General features: G+C 46.0%; 1 protein-coding gene and 1 long non-coding RNA gene across 5 annotated transcripts in view; one reads left to right on the plus strand and one right to left on the minus strand.

The window, feature by feature from the left end:
• Arhgap28 (Rho GTPase activating protein 28) overlaps positions 1–24,417 on the minus strand; it is a 166,941-nt gene that overhangs the window by 108,631 nt on the left and 33,893 nt on the right. The window contains exon 1 of one of the 3 annotated variants that reach the window (XM_006245626.5): positions 31–1,352. The exons of the other annotated variants lie outside the window; for them this stretch is intronic. Coding sequence (XP_006245688.1) covers positions 31–92 — 62 coding nt within the window. The 5' untranslated portion in view covers positions 93–1,352. Of the gene's footprint in view, positions 1–30; positions 1,353–24,417 lie in introns of those variants that run through there. 3 annotated transcript variants of the gene reach the window in all.
• LOC120094776 (uncharacterized) lies at positions 22,119–23,547 on the plus strand. Of its 2 annotated transcripts, XR_005489420.2 has the most exons (3): positions 22,142–22,348; positions 22,614–22,701; positions 23,451–23,547. It is a non-coding gene; the product is annotated as an uncharacterized LOC120094776 (long non-coding RNA). The 2 variants fall into 2 exon arrangements; XR_010054896.1 differs by lacking the exon at positions 23,451–23,547 and having other exon boundaries at positions 22,119–22,348; positions 22,614–22,907.

The following is a 24,417-nucleotide window of genomic DNA, read 5'->3' on the forward strand; positions in this document are numbered from 1 at the left end:
CGATGCTGTTAGAAGCCTCGGAAGACTTACCGGTCAGCAGGGCAAAATCTCTTGGACAGCACTCTGAGAGAGGCAGGGTCCAGCTCTACCATGCTGTGCCCTCATGACCTGGAGGCAGAGAAGCCATCTCCAGCCAGCCTTCACCACACGCCACCAAGTGCTGCCCTGTGCCCACAGAACCAGCAGGGCTGGACCCTGTGGCCTAGGAACAAAGGACAGTGGTGTCTCTGGGCTCTGTGGACGACTGATTCTTGCTTCAGCTATTTAAGGAGGTTGTGCTTGCCAGACAAACGCTGCCTCACTGTCTTCCTGTTTGTGTCTCAGCTCAAACTTCCATCCATTTCCCCAAGGAAGACTTACTTTCAAAGTGCAATTAGCAGTCGGAAGGCCGATCTGGAGAAGCGTGGCAGTGGGCAAAGGCTGAGATCTAGAGCCATGCTTCCCCTAAGTAGACACGGGCTCCATTAGAAGTTCTGTAAGAGTCAGAGGCAAAAGCTGGATGTCTTGTGATATAGAAGCGTGTCTCTTTTCAGACTTTTAATGTGAAATGTAGAAGGGAAAGAATTTGTGGCTGATTAATTCAATATGTGCGGAGCCATAATGCAGACACAAACTGTGCCTATGGTCAGAAGGTAGGGGTCTGATTGCAGAGGGCTTTGCCACTGAAAGCTTCTAAAGCCCTGACACAATTCAGTCTCTTCTGGACCTCAATTGTTTTCCACCTGAATTCATGGGACTAATAGCGGGCACTCTGCAAAGCCACCGTGAGAAGTGTGAAGAGGGAATGCAAAAGACCTCATGCTTAGGCTCATCTAAGGTCAGACTGGAAAACCAGGCTTGGCATGCAGAAAGCTCTGGGTTCCATCCCCAGCGACACAGACATAGACACAGACACACACACACACACACACACACACACATGCTTACACAACACACAAACACATATGCATACACACATATATGCTCACAACACACACAAGCACACATTCACACACATGCACATATACACACATATACACTCACACAACACACACACATGCACACATACACTCACATACATACATATATGCTCACAACATACAAGTGCACATTCACACACATGCACATATACACACACATACACATATACATACACTTACACAACACATACACACACACTCACATGCAAATCACACATACATACACTCACACAACATGCACACACACACACACAGGAACACACAATCATCCTGTAATTACAGCATGATGCTTAACTTCCTGTCTATTGTTACTGACTTATCAGACAGTAATAGCTAGATTTTTAAAAGTTATTTCCTCTCAAAAAATGTAGACCAGAGCTGTAGCTAAGTGGTAGAGCACTTGTCTAGCTTGCTCTGGAACTTGGGTTCCATTCCCAGCACAGGAAAAAGAAAAGTATTTTAATTAAAAATGGTATTTTTGATTACGCCCTATTCAACTGCCCCAAGAGCATGAAGGTTTAGGGAGAGGTAGAAAGCTCGCTTGCTATCCAGTTTAACAGCCCCAGTGTCTATTACATGTCAGCGGATAGTAAATAAGTTGCAGTTAAATGAATGAGAGCATAAATGCATAGTTTCTGACAAAACCAGGCAGTGTTCGACTGATAGTCGAAGTCTGATTGACGTGAGTTCAGGCTAAGCATCTATCTGAAAACCCCAAATCCGAACGGCTCCAAAAACTAGAACCTTTAGAGCAGCCCTTTGAGTCTGGCTTTCCAGTTTCAGATGTCCCCATCAGGGATGTGCAAATGTCCCAAAGCTGTTTTTTTTTTTAAGCAAGCTGAGCTCTAAAATCTTAGAGTAGATCTCAGGTGTCCGGAATACGGGATATGAGATGTACCCACACCAGATGAATGAGTGCAGACAGTCGCGTCCATGGAGGAAATCCCAGGGGAAGTGAGAGGAAAAGATTTTGAAAACAACTTCAAAATCAGAGCTGCACGTTCACTTTTATTTTTATTACTTAGTGTAAAGTTTGGATATCGTTGCGATTTTTAAACAAAGTTAATTTCAGTGATTCTCCTTCCTGCACATCTCCCCCTTCACCCCTGACCCCTTACGACCTCCCGCCCCCTTCTCCTCTCCTCTCCTATGTCCACCCCCATACTTTTTGGTCACCTCCTGCTGCCCTTTGTTGGTCTCCTTCCTAGCGTCTGTGAGACTTTGTCCACATGCACACAGCACAGAGCAGGGCCAGCGTGTGAGCTAGCGTGTGAGAGTGAGCATGCGGTTTGTGTCTTTCTGAGCAGGAATCATCTTGCTCAATAATATCACGCTCCCCAGGACCTGTCCACATGACACGGGACTGCATGTTCTGTGGAGTCGAGTGAGGAATGCATTCAGGGACCTCGTAGGTGCAGCGCTCCCGTGTGAGTTAACTCACTGAAGAAAACTTGACCTTCGAGTTTCTCTCGCCTGCTTCTGTGAAACCTCAAAGCTTGCTCTCTGGAGCCCTGTCTACCCCGGAGAGGGTGCCAGGAGACTCACTGATTTTTTTAAGAGCATTACCCTGACATGAAGAATAAAGATTTGGGTCCCTTGCGGCTCTTATGATCCCCTTACTAATGTTTGATCCAAGTGTGCTGGGGGAGAAGAGGGCATATGATCAATACATAGTTCAGGTCTTCTTCTTACTGCCTGACACTACAGCAGACACATTCCTTGATGCTACTCATGAAACCACGTGTGAGGAAGACAGTGGATTCACTGGGTATTTGTCCACTTGATGTGACTAAGAGAGATCGGACACATTTCACAGTGTTTGCATGAAAAGGTCATGTGATACCGTGTTCCCTACTTCTGGGGAGGAGGTGGGTCTCTTATTTTCTCAGGAAGAAAACTTCCCAGTCTAACTCTTTTCCCCTGGACTCTTCGGGCTCCCCCATTTTAAGGTAAGATGAAACCAGTCCCATTAAGTCCTTGTTTGTGGTAAAAGTGGAAAATAAATATTTATAATTGCTAACTCTGAATGACGTCAATTCAGTTCCCAAATAAAAAGAACTGGTTGCACCTTATACCTAAACGTTCTACAGATTGAGCATGATATGTGTCTCCAAAGAACAAATGGAGGTGGTGAGATAAAACCAGGCTCCACTGAAGCCAGGGGCTCACCTCTGTGGAAGGGCAAGCACGTGTGGAAGGAGACAGAGAGCATCCTCAGCGGCAGAAAGAAACAAGCGTCAGGAGATTCTCTGTCATCCACAAGGACCTGCTCTCTGAGCTCACCTGCTCAGAGATGAAAGGATCCCCCTCTTCCTCCTCCCTTTTCTTCTCTCCCTCTGAGTTGCAAACGCCCAGAGGCGTTTTTTTTTTTTTTAATTGAATGATTACAGGAGTTCTGAAATTGATTCTGAGCGGTTCCTGGGTTTCTCAGCTTACATTTAGCTTCCGGCCTGGAAAGTGCACAGAGTTTGTGAACTCTGCTCCAGGAATGTGAAGAGTGGCACCAACTCTGCCTTCCAGAACAGGAACTTCAGCCTGAGGCTAGGGGAGGGGAGGCTGGGGCTCTGCAAAGTACCCAGAAGCTGGGTATGCTGCTCTGTGGCCAGGTAGCTGCAGTAGAAATCCTTTTCTGTCTCATTCTGACACACTTAATCAAGACCTGCACTGTACCTAAGTGAATTAAGAAGATGACTTCAGGGTAGGCCATTTTTGTCATTATGCACGCGTTACTTCAATGCGATCTATTAATAACTGGAGAGCATCTAACATTGCTAGTACTAAATAAATGTTTTCTACAGGACAGAACATATAAAAATCTGTCTTGGAGGAGAAGAGAATTTTATAGGTCTGACAATAAAGGAACAAATATCACAGAACACAGTGCACGCCGTTCGCAGATCCCAGGTATGTACACTTCACAATAAAAAAACAAAAGAACAAAAAACGGTTTTCCTTGTTCTTGGGTGCTGCCTTTATTTTGAGTAAAACTTTCCTACTACCTGGCTCTGGTGACTAACCTGTATAAGGAATAAATCGGGTAAAACAAAGTCACACCGAGGGGTCAATCTCGACAGAGAAGTGTTTCAATGGCACATAATTCCATGAGTGCACAGGGCTATTTCTTTTTTAAGGTAAGAACAGTGACAGTGTCTCTTGCTCTTTTTCTCCATTCTAATTTGCCGTGGGGAGGCTCGGCTGTGCTTGGAAGACACAGACTGGCAAGTTAACCTTCATATTCTACAACTGACTCAAACACTAAGAAGACAGACAGAAATCACCATAGCACAAAGGTAGCATGTGATAAGGGAGGGACATCAAATTTGATATCAAATTTGCCAAGCACACAATCTAAGGCTGCAGCTCAGCTGGGAGAGTGCTTGCCTAATAGTTATGAGCCCTGGGTTCCATCCTTAGCACCATATAAAACGAGACCTTGTGGAACAGGTCTGTAACCAACTGCGCCTGGGAGGCAGAGGCAAGAGCACCAGAAGATCATCCTCAGCTCGACAGCGAACTAAAGGCCACCCTGGGATATATGTGACTTTGTCTCAAAAACAAGAAGGGCATGGGTTCAAATCCTGGCTGTACCACTTCCAGCTGTATGATCTCAAGACAAACTTCTCAATCCCTCTGAACTGTGCTTTCTCCATGAGTAAAAGAGACCAGGTTGATAGGTCATGGTGATAATTAAATACACTATAAATGCAAAAACTCTTAACAGAGTGCTTCTAGAAATCCTCAGTCGGCAGCTCAGATATAGAAGAAACAAAAACAAACAAACAACACATTCGGATTGAGGAAGATATTAACACCCATACAATAGGAGATTCCTTCTTACAACTGGAAGAGTCTAAACACACAAGCTGCCCCCGATCCACATACCTGATACATGAAAGTTACTTAGGAGAGGGTCTCAGAAAGAGTGGGAGTTCCAAGCTGTCCCTTACCTCCCAACCGTTAAACCCCCCTTACCTATCTGGGATGTGACCCCACAGTCTTGGGTCCACTCTCAGTACAAGCGATCCTGCATCCAGTGACTTCCAATGCTATTCCGTAGAGAGTCTCCGAGGGTGCCTTAATGTCTAGAAGACACTCAGCATGTCCTCATAAACTGATAAGTTTGTCCTTTCAACTATAAACAACTATGAAACCAGATTAACTCTAAGAAACTGTTTACAGATATCAGATACAGCAAGTACAGGATGAGGTCCAGAGAGGAGGGACCAAGAAGGGCCTTAATTCCAGCTTTCTCTCTGTCTGACAGGAGGCTCCAACTGCACAGGAGACCAAACCCAAGAACACCCGTGGTCTCCTCCAGCTGGGGACTCGAAGTGGCATTCTGGGAGGCTCAGGCAGAAAGAATCTGCGAGGGAAAGCACCAAGTGCCAGACAGGAAGGAGTAAGGCAGACAAAGAGCTCAAGTATCCACATGGCATTTCCTTGGGTTTGGGGCTGAATATCAGGTCACAATGTTCAGGGTCAACTTTACGGAGTCTGACAAAAAAACAAATGAGTTTCTATAAGTTCAGCAACCCCCCTGAGCCCCCTTTCCCTGGCTGACATGCAAGCCTTGTCCAGTTGGAATAGAAAGTCTTTGTCAGAGAGTCTGGGGCTTTAGGTCATGACCTCAGAAGTCTACTTTGGTGAAGCTGGGTCATCTCTTGAAAGGCTAGTCTAGGTCTGCCCTAAACACTTTAATGGAAAGAAAACAAAACCTCCAGTTATCTTGCACTAAACAGTAACAAGAAGAGTACAGGCCCAGCACTCCAAGCAAACATAACTCCCATGCAAGGGAAGAAGGGAAGAGTCGCGGGAATTTAGACACAGCTGGATGGAGGACCTCACGCACCAGCAAATTGAAGCACAAGTGTAAACATACTCAGATTACGAAAACCCCTAAAAAAGAAACATGTGGGGGGACAGCTGGGAGATGGGAACCCTGAGACTCTCTGGAGAGGAAAGATGTGTCTAAAATGAAGAATATATTAGATGGGCTTATCAGTCCATTAATAGCCACAAAATAAGAGCCCAATAAATTTGAAGACTAAACAATATGTAAAAACATCCAGACAAGGGGCAGGGGAAAGATTGGAAAAATTGAAGAGTTTCCCGGTGACCTGTGGGACAAAGAATAATCTAATGGACCTGTTAATGGAGTCCTGAATAGGACCTAGAGTACGAAACAAATTTTAAAAAAATAGTGGTTGAAAACCCCCACCCCAAATCTGTTGAAAATTATAAATCACAACTTGAAGAAATTCAATGAACTCAAAAAAAAAAAAAAAGACAAGGTGTCTTGTTGCATGATACCCTACTGAAAAACAAATAGAGAACAAATACCAGAAGCAACAGAGTTGACACAGAGAAACCGCCCACAAGGACACAAGGACGAGGGAAGGGGGAGCATAAAGCAACATCAGAGGAAGTCGCAGTGAAACTCAGACAGACACCTCTAGAGGGTTGAAAGGAAAAAAATGGCTCAGCTTCTAATTCTACATCCAATGGAATAAAGACTGGATAAATAATGTCTTAGACATAGCCACAAGCACAGAGGTCACACAGGCAGCCACTCTGCCCTTCATGAAGGGTTGGAGAGAGTTTCTTAAGTGTTGGCAAAATGATACTCAGTGGAAACTTGGAATAAACACCAGAGAATCAAAACTGGGTGAAGGGGGTGCAGACACAGAAAGAAACTGTTTTCTTGCTTCCTATTTCTTTAAAGTAAGAGTGACTTAAAACAGAAATAGCAATGATGCATTGTACAGTGTGTGACAGATGCGGTTAAGTGCATTGTAGGGTGATGGCAGCCAACAGTTCACAGTGAAGAAAAAGAAATCACAAAGACATCAGGATCTTCCATTGTATGTGAAAATGATACTGAGAGTTGAGATCTGGTACTGCAAAGTATAAAAGCACCGAACAAAGAGATGTATCATGAAAGACAAGATACAACAGAATAAAAAAAATTTCAAGAATCCAAAAGAAGGCCAGAAAAATTGGGGTGAAATGAGAAGAGGAAACAGTAGGCGACTACAGTTACACATATCCACCACCCACAGGAAACACACTGTGACTGTAAAACACAGACAGCAGTCACATCCACCACCCACAGGAAATAGACTGTAACTGAAAAGTCACAGACACCACACACATCAATAGGAAACACACTATAACTTTAAAGTACCAGGCATCACACACATCCCTCTCCACACTAAATACACTGTAACTGTAAGGGCACAGGAACCACACCATCCACTGCCCACACTAAATACACTGTAACTGTAAGGACACAGGCACCACACCATCCACTCTCCACACTAAATACACTGTAACTGTAAGGACACAGGCACCACACCATCCACTCTCCACACTAAATACACTGTAACTGTAAGGACACAGGCACCACACCATCCACTGCCCACACTAAATACACTGTAACTGTAAGGACACAGGCACCACACCATCCACTCTCCACACTAAATACACTGTAACTGTAAGGACACAGGCACCACACCATCCACTCTCCACACTAAATACACTGTAACTGTAAGGACACAGGCACCACACCATCCACTGCCCACACTAAATACACTGTAACTGTAAGGACACAGGCACCACACCATCCACTCTCCACACTAAATACACTGTAACTGTAAGGACACAGGCACCACACCATCCACTGCCCACACTAAATACACTGTAACTGTAAGGACACAGACACCACACCATCCACTCTCCACACTAAATACACTGTAACTGTAAGGACACAGGCACCACACCATCCACTGCCCACACTAAATACACTGTAACTGTAAGGACACAGGCACCACACCATCCACTGCCCACACTAAATACACTGTAACTGTAAGGACACAGGCACCACACCATCCACTGCCCACACTAAATACACTGTAACTGTAAGGACACAGGCACCACACCATCCACTCTCCACACTAAATACACTGTAACTGTAAGGACACAGGCACCACACCATCCACTGCCCACACTAAATACACTGTAACTGTAAGGACACAGGCACCACACCATCCACTGCCCACACTAAATACACTGTAACTGTAAGGACACAGGCACCACACCATCCACTGCCCACACTAAATACACTGTAACTGTAAGGGCACAGGAACCACACCATCCACTGCCCACACTAAATACACTGTAACTGTAAGGACACAGGCACCACACCATCCACTGCCCACACTAAATACACTGTAACTGTAAGGACACAGGCACCACACCATCCACTCTCCACACTAAATACACTGTAACTGTAAGGACACAGACACCACACCATCCACTCTCCACACTAAATACACTGTAACTGTAAGGACACAGGCACCACACCATCCACTCTCCACACTAAATACACTGTAACTGTAAGGACACAGGCACCACACCATCCACTGCCCACACTAAATACACTGTAACTGTAAGGACACAGGCACCACACCATCCACTGCCCACACTAAATACACTGTAACTTTAAGGGCACAGGAACCACACACATCCACTCTCCACAGAAATACACTGAAACTATAAGGACACAGTGGAAGTCAAAGTGTAGACTACTGTACCCCATAAATGTTAATCCTATGGATGCCGGGATGATCACACTCAATGAAGCGCATTAGACCTCTGTGTCACCTACATGTAGCAGGTGTTACAAGGTTAATAGAGACTGGCAGAACAGTCACGGGAGAGTATGCAGCACCAAGACAAGACCAGAAGGGACACACGCATGAGTGAAGAGCTGCAAATGCAGAAAGGGAAAAGGTGACTTGTGCAGTAAGAGTATGCCTTGGATGTGAAATGTCCTGGGCAGACTCATATGTTCAAGTCTTGATCCCCATTGATGGTGGGGTTTGGAAGCATGCTCGAAACTTGGGGCAAAGGACACAGCCTGAGGGAGTAGGTCACTATGGGTGTCCTCAGGATCTTATCTTCTCTGAACCTCTTTCTGGATCCCTCCGTGGGCCTCAGGATCGCTATGGCTTCTACCCTGATGCTCTGTCATATTACAGGCCAGGGTCACCAGGGCAAGGTGCATGAGCTGAAACTTTGAGCCAAAGCAAAGCCCTCCACACACACACACACACACACACACACACACACACACACACACACACACACACCAGCACTTATATTGTTCTCAGATATCTGTCCAACTTCGGGTCTCAATCAGCCATACAGGGCCAATCTCAAACAGTCCCATGGGCAGAGCCTAGCATAGAAAGGCTGGTGCTGGGCCGACAGGCTCCAGCTCCAAGATCATGTTGGGAACAGTCATGGGAGTAGAGAAAAGATAAAAACCATCAGTATCAGGAAAGAAAAGAGAAGACGATCCCTAAAACCTACAAATGGAAAACAGATGATAATGACGTATTCTGAATTTCTATGCCAAGAAACCCCAGTTCATATGAAAGAGATATATTCCTCACAAGATGAATTACTGGAACTGACAGGGAGAAATAGAATCCACTCATATTTTTAAACACGTTGAAACTGATAACGTGGGGCACTCCCGCAGGGAAAACTCCAGGCCTAGAAGGCTTTCCTGATACACTTACTCCCAAGCAACATGCAATACGAGTGTGCACAGAACACTCTGGCACAGGTCTGCTTTGTTGTGTAAAAACCAGGTCTACCTCAGAAAACCCATGCAAAGTGGTTATGAGAAAGGAAACCTAATAGATGGGCTTCATTCACATACACACAGGAAAGGCCTGGCACCCGTGGACAACACAGGTTCTGGCAGCTGAGGTCTGTGGCCAGAATTAATGTTGAATCTAAAGTTTTGTTTTCTGTTTTTCTTGAACACTATCACTTGTCTGCTGAATAAACACTTGGTACCCAACCAACACCTACGATGTCTGATATATATATATATATATATACATATATATATGTATATATATATATATTTTTTAATTGGGGTTGATGGCCTCCGTGGTCACCTGTGGACTCAGAGGACGATAGGAGTCAGTTCTCCCTTTGTACCACTGAACTAAGGTTGTCAGCCCTGGTGGCACGTGCCTTTATCTGCCAAGCCATCTTACTATTAATACTCATGTCAGGCTGTGTAGGATGATGTCATTATGCAGCAAGGTGGGCCCAGGATAGGGCGAAGCCTATCATTGGATAAGAAGGAAGGGTGGGCGGGGAAAAGTCTAGGAAGGAGCATGGAGGAGGAGGAGCCAGGGGAATCAAGATGGAGACGACAAAAGATGATTCCTATCCAGGTGGACTAGGTCAATTTTATTTTGTCTAGATGGGAGGTTTCTATCTTTATTAATTGGCAGTGGATTTATTCTGTGGATGTATGGTAGATTGAGAATTTAACACATAAATCTGATTGTTGGGTTACAGCTTGGTGAGTCTTGATGTTACTGGGTAGCTGGGACCAGAGTTCCTGGGTGGCTCAGACTGGCCAGGGCGATTAGCAATGGGAACGTAGAGACCGCTAGGCCTAAAAGATAGCTCTGCTAACGTGGCATGGTGCCACACCAGAGCCAGCCGCCACTGAGATAAATTAATGTTAGTTTTATATGGCCCTACAGTTCCAGAACTAACGCCGTCTGGGTCCGAGAGTGCAGGGGGCCAGCATAGAGCAGTGACTCACGGGAACTGGTCGTGCCCTTTTTAAATTTTTACTGCAACAAGGCTGTAGCATGCCAAGTCCAACAACCATCTTCAGACTTGAGTTGTTTAGACATAGGGATTAGATGCAGAAGTATTGATTCGAACACTAATATGACTTAGCTTGCTCACTGCCAACAGTCATTCTCCATTGGATTTCAGCCTCAAAGAGGCCAACCAACTTGAAGTCTTGAAGGCAGGATACTCAATGTCTGGACCAAGTTAAGTCCCTGGCTGAGGCCTTCTTTGAGGCAAGAATCATTTTCCTGTGAACTCTTAACAATATTTGAAGTCTCTCTTCAGTGTGTTTATTATTCTAACTAAACCCAGCGGGCTCATATGTTGGTGAGCACACCACAAAACTAAGCACAGCCAAGACACACGAGCAGGAAATGCTTTACCACCTGCAGCAGTTACTACCAAAGCGGTGCGATCTGGAACTCAGGAGACACAAGGATTCTAGTCAAGGGATCTGTACATACGCCCATAGCCCCATAGCGGTGGCTCTCCTGAGCTTGCTGAGTTAGGCAGTACCGTCCTGAGCATGCTCAGTGTGAGGGTATAGCTGCAGGTAAGCAGGCAGGCACGCAGGCACTCACGCACGCAGGCAGCCACGCACGCACGCACGCACGCACGCACAGCTGGGCTCCTCATGATTCTCCCAAGCAGGGAGAAGTGATAGTAACTTTTCTTGTTTTCCTCTCCTCTGTCCAGTGGGTTTTCTTCTAGTACAGTTTGAAGATTTATCCAAATGCTCAGATAGTCTGTCCTAGAAATGCTCCTCCCACCAGTCCCCGCCCACCTGTGCTTCTTTCTAATCCTAACCTTAGCATTCTCGGACTGTGTTCAATTCTTCCTTTCATTTGATGAAAACGCCATTGAAATAATGAAGGCATCACTATTAAAACCAAACCCACAGTGGCCATGTTTACCTCATGAAACACAATTTGAGTCTCTAGCTCTCTACCCGAAAAACTTTTCCACTGAGGCCCTCACTTCTCCTTCGCCTCTATCCTCTCCTCGGCACTCGCCGAGAAAGTTTATTTGTACTCAAAACAGCAGGAGGGCAAAAAAGCAACTTACATAAAGGTTGGAATTCTGGCCAGAGATTCAGAGTCATCCTTACGCTTGGTGGAACCCCATTAATCACCATCAACACACATGTGATGGAGTGTGCCTGTGATCCCTGACCTATGTGTCTATGAACACAGTTCAAAGAATCGTCCACGTCTAGCTAAGCCTTAATGCCAATTTGAGCTCCCGTACAAGGGTACAGTAAAAAGAGACTAATATGGTGGAGGGCAGGCAGAATCTCAAATGTTGTTATGCATGAACTAAATGTCCTTATGCAAACGAGTCTACAAGGGCAGTGATTCAGAGAGGTGTCATTTAATAACCTGAGTCATCTTTGGAAGCAATTTCCACATCAGAAGGTCTGATCTCAATATCGGGGTAATATATTTATCTCGTTCAACAAAGCAAAGGCCCGGATGGTTTCAAGTGCATAAATGGAGCATAATAGGCGTGATATAAGCCTTACATCTTCTGAAATAGGGGAGGCAAGAAAGTAGAGAAGTCAGGTGACTCGGGAACCTGACGAAGTATTACTGTCTGGTGATAATCTAACTTCAGTATTTTCTAACTCCCCCCCCCCCCGCTTTCCGTGGCTGCACAGCCAACCTCCAAGCTGTGTGTGTTGTAGCTAGAGAAAGGGGGGCACAGAGAGGCGGGGGGAGCATGAATACAATGTCTGTAGCATGCAGCACGCTTCATCCTGGCCCAGGCTCGCACTGCGATATCAGAAAGGTTTCCTTCACTCGACAAATATTTTTTTGAGTGCCTGACCATACCCAGCCCACAACAGAGACACGAAGCAGCAGGCAGCCAAGATGTATGTGTCCTCTGCCCTCAACGGCATGGCTGTCTAAAAGATAACAAGAGTTGGCAAGGATGCGGAGGAAACAGAACCCTTGCACGCTGTCGGCGGCGCTGCAAGCTAGCATAGTCCTTAGGCAAGACAGCACTGAGATTCTTCAAAACATTCAAAACAGAACTAACACGGGACCCAGAAATCCCCCTCCTGAGCACACAGCCAGAGGAAGTGAGATCTGCATGGAAGGAGGCGGGACCCCCACGTTTATTACGAGGCCACACCCAAGAGCCAAAAGATGAAAACAGCCAAAGTACCCACCAACTGATGAGTGGACACAGAAAAGGGGGCGCATACACAGGCTGCACTACCACACAACCTTAAGAAAAGAAGGAAGGACGGAAGGAAGGAAGGACAGAAGGAAGGAAGGGAGGAAGGGAGGAAGGGACAGAAGGAAGGAAGGAAAGAAAGAAAGAAAGAAAGAAAGAAAGAAAGAAAGAAAGAAAAGTCTTTATTTGGAAACAACTTGCTAGAACTGGGTTGTGTAAAATAAGCCAAGTCCAGAAAGATAAAACGTATGATCTCACTGAACCCACACCTCACTGATTTGCCTAGTGAGCTCCAGGGACCATGCTGTGTCTGCCTCACCAGCACTGGGGTTATGGGAATACCAGACCCTGCTTTTACATGGGTGCAAGGGAGCCAATCCCTGGTCTCCACACACAGGCAGCAGTCGCTTTACCTACCAAGCCACCACCCCACCTGCCACAGGTTTTGATAACTGTGTCCTTCTTTTTTTCTGGGAGTGAAGAAGCCTGTAAGTGAAGCTCTGGCTTCCTTGACAACTTGAGCAGTCCCAGAATGGCTGCTGGGAACCAAGCCAGCGGAAGCAACAGTGAGAAGGGCTCGTGCCCTGAGCATAGGCTGGCAAAAAGACATAGTTTATAGAGAGCTGTGAACAGCCAACTACGGCTACTGGTCGGTTCCTGCCAAGGATTAGTAATCCCACCATGCCTACCGAAGACATGATGTCTCGGGATGGCAGCTGCTTTCCCCTTGTATTTCTAGGGAGGCCTGACTGCCTTGCCTTCTTTCCGCAGCTTATCTCGTAAGCAACTTTCTTTGATGGTTTCTCTACTGAGAATAAACAGTGGGGAGGGCAGGAGCAGCCATGGCCATCAAGTCACATCCACATCCGTAAGTGAGCAAAGAGACTGCCAAGCCTGACCCGGAGGCAAGCAAGTAACTTACCTTACCCATCACACAACGATTTTCAACATTGTAGGCAATTCATAATTATTGATAAACAAAACCATTTTTGCTTTCGAGCAGGGTTCATGTTTCATATACTGGGAAGCCTGTGTGATGTCTACATTTCCACACAGAGGCAGGTACATGGTCAAGATGTCCCAGGCTGGTTTGAAGCTCACCTAATGTTTGCCTGGTGTGCTTGAATCCCCAGATTCCCATCCCCAGGACTATATAAATTGGGTGTGGTAGCATTTGCTTGTATGCTAGCACTGAGAAGGTGGAGGGCAACCTTTGCTATATAGATGGTTTCAGGCCAGCCAGACACCTCGCATTCCCTCACCCAGAGAGAAAAGAAATTAATTTGCCTTTAAAAATAATCACACAGACACTCACACAATGTGGGTAAGAAGATGATGCTATACTTACATGCAAAACCTTGGCTTTTAAGCCCATTTCACAAGATGAGAAAAATCACACCTGCTCAAGTAAAGATCTCTTTAAAAAGATCTGCAAAGGAAAGGAAACCATCGCTAGATGATATTCAAGTGACCCACAGAGCCAAAAGGGGAAAACTGGGTATTGATCAAATTCCCACATTGGGTCAAGCATGTGCTATGATGTTTTCAGGCCAAGTGAGTTAGTCAGGGTTTCTCTAGAGACTTATGCAATGTCTCTCTATATTGAGGGAAATTTATCGTGACAACTTAGAGTCTGGAGTCCAACCACCCCAACAATGGGCAGCTGTGGATGGGAAGTCCAAGGACCTAGTAGTTGCTCAGTCCCACGAGGTGAGTTGTTTCCGCTGGTCTTCTGTAGAAGTCGGTTCCAACAGATGTGCTGGCAAGTCAGTGCAAGAAGGCAAAGAAGAGTGAGCCTTCCTTCCAGTGTCCCTATGTAGGTCTCCGGCAGAAGGTGTGGCCCAGATTAAAGGTGTGCACCACCATGCCTGAATCTGGGACTTGCTTTGTCCCAGGCTGACCTTGAACTCAGAAATGTCCTAGCTTCAGTCTCCTGGGATTTAAAGCATCTACTACTCATCTGGGCCTAAGCTTTTCATGGCCACTGTGCCTCAAGACCTCCATGCCAGGATCCAGGTCAGAAACTTGTGTCTTCCAGTCTCAAGATCTGGATCACAGGCGAGCCCTCCAATTCTGGATTGTAGTTCATTCCAGATCTAGCCAGGCTGACAACCAGGAAGAGCTACCACACCAGGTTACTAGGTCTTGACAACAAATCCATTAGGCATCATCCTCCCTGCTTCTGTTAACACGAACAATGGAAGAGGTGACAGAAAGCACCTGGGTAAATCTGCAAAGAGGTCAGAATGTGTGACCTCTGACCCAGCAGATTCCACTGCCTACTCACAGTGGACCCTGCTCTCCCATCACCCCAGGGTCCTGCGCTCCCACGACAGTTTGGGGGAGTCTTCATAACAGCTAGTTTTGAGAGGCTAGACTGGGCCAAGAAACTTCCTTAGTCTGAAGCCCTGTTAGGTTGATGACTCTCTATGCAACTTGGTCAAGTCACTTACCCTGCCGGGTCTCTGTTTCCCCAGACATAGATAACGATGCCTGCTTCACGGCGATGCAGTAAATGTAGTCTGATGTGTGCATGAAGACTCTGTGGTACATTTAGCATATAATGCTCAATAGAGGTTCCCCTTTATCATTCTCCAGCAGGACACAACATAAGCTCTTAGCCATGGCGCGCTTTGGAGGACTCGAAGCTCTGCTGATAAGAATGTGAGAGCGTGTCTCAGTCACACTCTCCTTGCTCGCAGCCACACTCCCTGAGAAGTGAGTAGCTAGTTGACTTTGTCACTGTGCAGACACCAGAGGGTACTCACAGAAGCTGAGACAGCAGTCTTGTAGGATGACTGTCCCTTGTGCTTGCCCATCACTGACAGAGACACTTGAGAGACTATGACCTGTTGGGCAAGTTTAGAAGCTTGTGGTTCATATGGCACTTTACGGAACCCATGATAGAAAAGAAGTGGTCAGTACAGCATGAGACATGCACTGAGCAGCTCCAGAATAACTGGGGACAGCTCAGTGGTAGAGTGTGTGCCTAGCACGTATGAGGCACATGGGTCTGGGAACAGCTCAGTGGTACACCATGTTCATAGCACGTATGAGATGCCTGGGTAAGAACATCTCAGTAGTAGAGTGTTGGCCTAGCACTTATATGGTGCCTGGGGCTGGGAACAGCTCAGTGGTTGGGTGTGTGCCTAGCATGTTTGAGTGCCACTCCCCCACCATGTTCACTTTCCAGCACAGAACTGGGAGACAGCACGCACGGCTACAAACCTCTTACATACCATTGCTTCCTGTATCTCCTCTCATCCTGTCCTGTTGCACCCGCTCCCAGGACAACACCTCACTTATTCCAGATGCAACACAACCTCCTTTCTGGGATGAATCCCACCCCTCTAATATTCTGTTTGAAATAATGGCGACCTTTCATCTAGATCTCTGATACCCCAGCTCCCCTGATTCCCCTTCCCTCGAGGGTGGGGATCCAAAGCAGTTATTATAGAACATAAGACCCAAATTAACCATTTACTCACGTGCCCGTCTGCTTATCTAGGGTATCTGCGTGAGTCCCCTTCATTTTGTGGGCCACCGTGCTCTCAGCACCGAGAAGAGGGTGCGACACTTAGCAGTGCCACTTAATAAGTGACACGTTGTTCAATCACAAGTGAACAAACACATTAATTTATCAAACACTATGACTTCAGTTTCAAGTGTGTTAGTATAGAGCAGCACACGGTTCACATGCTGGGGAGACAGAATTGGTGTCTGGGCAAGGTAAGCCTGAGACACCATATATGTTCCTTTTCTAGGAAGTTCCCGAATGGATACATAAATTAAGCTAGAAATTCAGTTCCTGTATTGCACGTGTATGCGTCGAGAGTAGAGGAAGGTGTTTCTGGAATTTTTTTCCTGGATATAAGGAAGAAGGAAGAGAGTGTCCTTTATAAAGTGCACACTGGTGAGTTTTCATGTTACCTGACACATTTCACCCAAGTCCCGTCTAGGGCAGCAACAGTCTGAGACTTCCTTTTTCAGATCTAACTTCCCAAGGGGGCAACCAAATGTTCTGTGTCCTGACCGGGGACATCAAAAGTCTTGTATACAGAAATGCTCTGAACACGGGCGCCCATTCTTACCACCCTCCAGAGAAAACTTGGATTTGGCTTCTCTCTTCCTACACTGCGATTTTATTAGCACAGATATAAAAATATTACAGTAATATATACCATGTTAGTGGAAGTAAGGATTATCAGTCTCTCTACATACAAGTATTTACGTCTCCACTTTATGTGGTCAGGGTGGCAGTTCAGACACTTGGGCACTACGCTGGGCATGACACATGGATAGTCTCCACTTACATTGCATTTAAAGGCCATGACCATTTACTAATATTTCATTAAAAAACAAAAAACAAAACCTTAGGGTTGGGATGTCATTCACTAATAAGAAGGCATGTTTTGCACGTACAAGACTGTAACGTGAACCTGCAGCACACATACATTCTCTCTCTCTCTCTCTCTCTCTCTCTCTCTCTCTCTCTCCCCCATTCAGTTATCTTCTAAAACATTAACAGTATGTTATTAGCTCCGTGAAATCTCGCCTGTTCGCTTATAAACAGTTTATTAGATGCAGCTCCCCTGTATTCTCTTTTAAATTATTAATCTTTAAGTTAGCAAACTAGTGGGTCCATATAGCATTTCCATACATACACATCAGTACGATCTGTTCTAGTTCACTCTCTTCCCTCTGCTGTGGCCCCAGGTGCCCCAGGGCCGATTCCTTCCCTTCCCTGAGACAGCCCCACATCTGCCCTCATGCCTCAGGTACCTGATTACTCCCTCAATCCACGCTCCCTTAAAATCTCTTCCTCTTGTCTCTGGATCCTTTTTCCAGTCTCAATACATGTGTGCAGGTGCACATGACCTAACACACGCACACACGCACATACACACACACATGCACATATACATATACACATACACTCACTCACACACACACACACACACACACACACACACACACACACTACTCGCACACACACATATACACACACTCACACACACATACACACATCATTTTGTAAATTCATTTTACTTAGTTTTATTTTTGAGACACAGTCTCATGTATCCTAGGTTGGCCCTAAATTCACTAAGTAATGGGACATGGTTTTGTATTTCTGACTCACTTCTCCACCTACACCAGGAGTGGGACACGGCACCTAGCTTAAGTGGTTGTAGGGATGGAACCCAGGGTTTGTGCAGGCCAGAAGCACCAAGCCAACTGAGCTGCATCCACTGATCTGGGTTCTGCATGCAGAGGGAAACCTGTGGTAGCTGGTGGTGTGGCACAAGCCTTCAATCCCAGCACTCAGGAGAAAGACAGGGGTGAGTTTGAGGCCACTCTGCTCTTCAGAGTGAATTCCAGGTCAGCTAGGGCTACACAAAGAAGCCCAGTCTTCAAAAAAAGAAAAGAAAAAATTAAAGAAAAGAAACGAGAAGGCGCAGCATTGATCTTTCCATCCGGCTTGTTTCAATTCATAATAATAATTTATGTCTTTCCTGTGAATGTCAAGATTTGATTTTCTTCATGGATGGATAAGATTCCACTGTGTATACTGTGCCTTCTCCTTCTGTTGATGGACACTTAGGATCATTTTACTTCCCGGCTACTGTCGGTGACTAGTGAACCAACAGTCATGGGTGAACATCTAACTCTCTGTTGAGTTGACTTAAAGAGTCTCTGGGGTGTATACCCAAGGCTGACACTGGTAATTCATTCTCTCTCTCTCTCTCTCTCTCTCTCTCTCTCTCTCTCTCTCTCTCTCTCTCTCTCTCTCTCTCAAAGATGGCCGTTTTCATGGTGGCTGCACAAATCTGCATTCCTATCAGTCGTATGTGTATGTAAGAAGCCCTCTTTCCGCACATGCTTGCCAGCATCTGATGTTATGTCCTGAGAAGACCCATTTGCATCGAGATGAGGTGGGATTTTAAACAGCTTTCCCCACTGTTTGTTGATCCCGTTCGTCAGTTCTTGGGCCTCGTTGTTGTAAGCTGGAGCCCCTTCAGCAACTCTTTGCCTATACCTCTCTCCTGAGGACTTTGGTTTATGTGTATATTTATACGTTGGCTTGTATGGTTTATTGTTTTTAGCAATTTTAGATTTTCGAGTTTTATGCTAAGGTCTATGGAGATCCAGCTCTCTCCAGAGCACACAGCAGCCTTGGTTATTTCCAGCACGCGTTTCTGACATGTTTGTCAGGAGTTAGGTGGCTGCAGCTCTATGGATTTATTTGTAGGCGCTCTACTTCATTCTGTGCGTCTGTTTTTGCGCCGGGATCATGCAGTTTTCAGTGATATAATTTGAGAGCGAGGATAGGATAATTCCGCCATTGCCCCTTCTCCCAAAGAATGCGATATTACTTAACTCTTCTCATTTCTGACCAAAGCAATTTAAGAAATGAAAGGCTTGTTCTTGTATCGGATTTGGGGTTTTTGATAACTGCACCTGTCATGGCTCAGCTCCACCTTTTCCTGGAGTCTGGGGTCCTGGGATGCGGAACTGGGCTAATACACCGAAATCCAGGAACCTTGGATTATTAGGAAATCCTAGAAACCAAGTTGTCAGGGTTGTTTTTCTCCCAACCATGGAACTGTTTGGAATTGGGCCATTCCCTGAGGTACCACAATCGTTTGCATTTACAAGGATTCTTTCTACCGACGTTAAACTTAAACTTAAAAGGTGACGATCTGAACTGCATCCTCCATGCCTCCATATGTCTGAAACTTTCAAGTTACGATATGTCAAAATGGCCGAGAGAGGGAGGGCCAGTCTGACTGGGACTTAGACTGAATCTGGTCTATTTACAGATGACTAATTCTCTGCTTTGATACTTTCCCAATCTAATCCCATGTTATTCTGAACCATGGAAGCTGGGGACTAGGGGTGTATAGCACAGAGCTGCTGAGAACCCTGTCCACACTTCTCTCTCATGTCTCCACACTAGCAAGACCTTGGTCCCCCTGCCTCAGCACAGAAGCAGAAAGCATCAGCAGTATTGTGGGCCACACGTGCTAGAAACTAGCTGACAGGTGAGAGGAAGTAAAATCCGCACACAGACTTTGCTCCTGGGGCTTAGGAACCAGTGGCAAGAAAGCTAACAGGTTCTGCGACACAGTCAGGTGGTGGCCGGGATACAGGTGGCTTCTCTGCATGCAAGATCTTGTGTAAGAGCATTCTACCTTGACAGGCCTGACTCTAGGAGGAGAGATGAAGTCAACCTGTAGGTGGTGACGTTTTGGGACTGCCTCATCCCTTCAGTTTTAGAATCAGTAAACTTTGAATGAGAGAACCGTCTCCTTTATAAAAAGTGTAAATTAACCAGGGCGGCATAAGTGTTGGGCACAGGGACTGGCATATCATTGGCACTCAACAGGGCAGTCAGCCTCACTCGGTGAGTGTTCTGAGGGGGAAACCCAATTCTAAATTCAGTACTTAAGAATGAACGTTAATTCACTATGGTGTGTCAGTGTTGGCCTCCACAGGCTCAAGCTTGGACACCCATTGCAGGTGTTGAGGAAAATCAGACTGTGCAGCTCGAGTTACCACCTTTTCTTTTTGAAGTTCAGGAAAGCTGGAATTCAAAGATGTGAGTATAGAAGGGTTGGCCTCACACAGGCCTCTTCCCTGGGTTGGCAAGGGGCCATTTTCTTGTGTCTCCATGCGGCCTTCCTTCTGAACATCAGCAGGTCCTACTGTCTCTTGAGAACACTGGCTTTGACCTCAGCGGTTCCTCGAAGGTCTTTATGTGTAGCCAGTCGGATGGAGGTACCGAGGATCACAGTCTCAACATAGGAAAACCTGGGGATCCTGTGCATCCGACCCACAGGGAAGGCAGGCAAAGCCACAGGGAAGAGGGCTGTGTCCAATGCTACTGCAAAATGTACGGTAGATCGTGGGAGGGAAGGAAAGGAAGTTCAAACTGGAGTATGTAGCTACAAGATGATGGCAGCATAGCACGCCAGAGCTGGACACCTCGAAACTCCTTTGCACCCATACGTAACACGAGCTGAAGCCACAAAGGGCAGTGAAAGCAAACAGGCCCTGTATGGCGTCTAGGACAAGAGAAATATTAAGCAGCTGGAGGTGCTCTCGGGGAATCGGAAACTGTCGCAGAGTTTCAAGCAGAACGGATGTGTACCATAAATGAACTTACGTTTCAGAAAAGTCCCTGTGTGCATGACAAGGAATTGCTGGGGCAAGGGGAGCATCTGGGAGGCACACGCAGCAAGACGGGCAGACAGAGAGGACAGCTCGGGACGTGTCAGGGAGTGGCAAGGCAGTCATGTGCTCTGGAAAGCTTGTCAGTGGACAGTGAGGATGCAGGGTGGGGAGAGAGCAATTCCTATGCTCCTGGGAGGTGTAGCTAATGAGGGAAGGAGACAAATCTAAACTGGTCAGCACGTGTCTGAGGATCCATGGAAACACCAGGACTGCTGTCACCTGGGAGTTCCTCCTACGCTTTCAAAACACTTCCTGTTGTGACAGCTCTGCAGAAACACACATTCAGAAGAACACATACAAAATCACACATGCAGGAGCACACATGCAGAAGAGCACATGCAGGAGCACACATACAGAAGAGCACATGCAGGAGCACACATGCAGGAGCACACATGCAGGAGGACATATACAGGAGCACACATAGAGGAGCACACATGCAGGAGCACACATGCAGAGCACACATACATAAGAGCACATGCAGGAGCACACATACAGAAGAGCACATGCAGGAGCACACATGCAGGAGCACACATGCAGGAGCACACATGCAGGAGGACATATGCAGGAGCACACATGCAGGAGCACACATACAGAAGAGCACATGCAAGAGCACACATGCAGGAGCACATGCAGGAGCACACATGCAGGAGCACACATGCAGTAGCACACATTCAGGAGCACACATGCAGGAGCACACATACAGAAGAGCACATGCAGGAGCACACATGCAGGAGCACACATGCAGGAGCACACATGCAGGAGGACGCATGCACAGATACTTATGCGTAGCTCTCTACAGTGAGGAAGTTAAGCCTTATGAGATCACACATCCCATTTAGAGGAAGTTATCTTTTCCACTGGGAAGGCCTAACAGTTCCTTTAGAAAATGACCTTAGAAAGAGGTTTTTGATATGGGGTGTGTGTGTGTGTGTGTGTGTGGTCAGTAGAAAATTTTTTCTAAAACAAAAACATCACAGATGTCCTGCATTTCACGTTCAGTATTTTACAGCTTTTTTTTTTAACTTTAACTTTTATGTCCATTTAGTAACACTTCCCAGAGTACTCCCTGCATTCTGAGTTCTCTCCCAGCCATGCCTAAGGATTCCTTGGTTGCCTGGAGAGGAGGGCAAGGACTTGAATCCCCCTCTCACCTTATGAACCACTGGACTTTTGTTTTCCATCGCAGCAGGAGATCTCGAGCTTTAAAGTTCAGACAATGGAAACAAATATATCTCTGCGAACTGTGTACCAAGGAGCTTTGAAGCCCTCCGGAGTCTCTCGATGAGACAACATCTACTCAGGTAGGTCCCTCCAACAAGTGACCTTTGTACTGTCAGCTTCCTTTAAGTTTACCTAGGTGAGCACAGTTAGGGCTTGATGCCAACAGGAGGGCATTCTTTGTGGGATGCTCCCCCTGTGAGCCTTTCCATCAGGAATGCCTTTGAAACCTATAAAATTCCTCATTATCTCCTGATGCCCCTTGACCAAGAAAATCACCAACCATTAATAGGACCTTCTCCCACCAAACAAAGTTCTGATTCCAATTTTGATAAATTGTCTTTTCAGAGAAGTATCAGCCACCTGAGACCACAATTTGGCCTGCAGACATCGTGACTTTAAGCATGATGGGAAGAGTTGACTCAGACAAGCTGGGGTGAGACGCAAGCTGGCTGTATTAGTAGAACTCCTCAGAGGCTTCTTTCCCTTATCCCTTAACTGCGGGTTTTCTAGATAAAACAGTCCACAAAAGTGCTCATATTTTAGCCACCTTCTACCTGTTGTGTTTGCAACTGTAATGTCTATATTTACATACTGCCTCAGCTAAGGTTATATTATATAGTTTGTTTTATTCATTGAAAACCGGTGTGCCATGAACATTTCTTGCTTATTTAAAATCCTTAGAATTGCAGGGTACCAACCTCCAATGCTACAAGATGTATATATATATATAGTATGTATTATATGTGTGTACATATATATGCATGTATAGATATATGTATAAGTAAATATATGTGTATACACACACACACACACACACACACACACACACACACACACACACACACAAAATCACCTAACTGGGATGAACTGATGGTTTGGTGGTTAAGAACACTGGCTGTTCTTCCAGAGGAGAGGGGTTCATTTCCTGTACTGGCTGGTTTTGTGTGTCTACTTGACACAAGCTGGAGTCATCACAGAGAAAGGAGCCTCTCTTGAGGAAATGTCTCCATGAGACCTAGCTGTAAGGCATTCTCTCAGTTAGTGGTCAAGGGGGGAAGGACCCAACCCATTGTGGGTGGTGCCATCCCTGGGCTGGTGGTCCTGGGTTCTATAAGAAAGCAAGCTGAGCAAGCCAGGGGAAGCAAGCCAGTAAGTAACATCCCTCCATGGCCTCTGCATCAGCTCCTGCTTCCTGCTCTGTGTGAGTTCCAGTCCTAACTTCCTTTGGTGATGAACAGCAATGTGGAAGTGTAAGCTGAATAAACCCTTTCCTCCCCAACTTGCTTCTTGGTCATGATGTTTGTGCAGGAATGGAAACCCTGACCAAGACAATTCCATTCCCAGCACCCACTTGGTGACTCACAACCATGGAGAACTCCATTCCCTGGAGGGAAAAAAAAATCTGATGCCCTCTTCTGGCCTACATAGATACTGCAAGCATGTACACAAGATTTCATGCACACAAACATCCATGCATATAAAACTAAAGGTTAAAATTATTTTTAATCAAGAAGCGACGCTTTCGCAGCATGTTAAAAAGTTGTGTCGTTTAAGAATGAATTTAGTGAGTCACAGAAACAAAGATACCACCCCACCTTTAGACTCGGCATAGACAAAATGCGAAATGAAAACTGTTTGGCCTATGATGACTCTATTCTCGACCAGTAAGTGGGCTTTCTAGATTTCCTTACCTGTACTTAAGCCTCTCTTTCCAAAAAACCCTCGATTTAACCAAATCTGCCTAACAACTCCCTCATCAAGTTTCTGATCATGGGCAACCATCTCCAGATGATCTGAGGGGCTGAGGAGAGGGCTCCACAAACAGGAGTTCTGAGTGTGAAAGTCTGAGGACCCATGCATGGCCTTTAAGATGATGGGAAAAGCCACATACACCTGTATGCACAGCACTGTGGGACACTGAGATAGGAGAGTCATTCGGAATTGCTGGAACTGCTGCTCCAGGTTCAATGAGGCACCCTGCATATAACCAAAAGTCAAAGCACAGGGCACCTCCTGTCCTCCTCTGCTCCCTGTGTGCACAGGTGTACATGTGTGTATACACACACACACACACACACACACACACACACACACACGAGAGAGAGCGAGAGAGCGAGAGAGAGACAGAGACATAGACAGAGAGACAGAG

This window comes from Rattus norvegicus, chromosome 9 (assembly GCF_036323735.1).
Source record: "Rattus norvegicus strain BN/NHsdMcwi chromosome 9, GRCr8, whole genome shotgun sequence".
Lineage (NCBI taxonomy): Eukaryota > Metazoa > Chordata > Mammalia > Rodentia > Muridae > Rattus > Rattus norvegicus.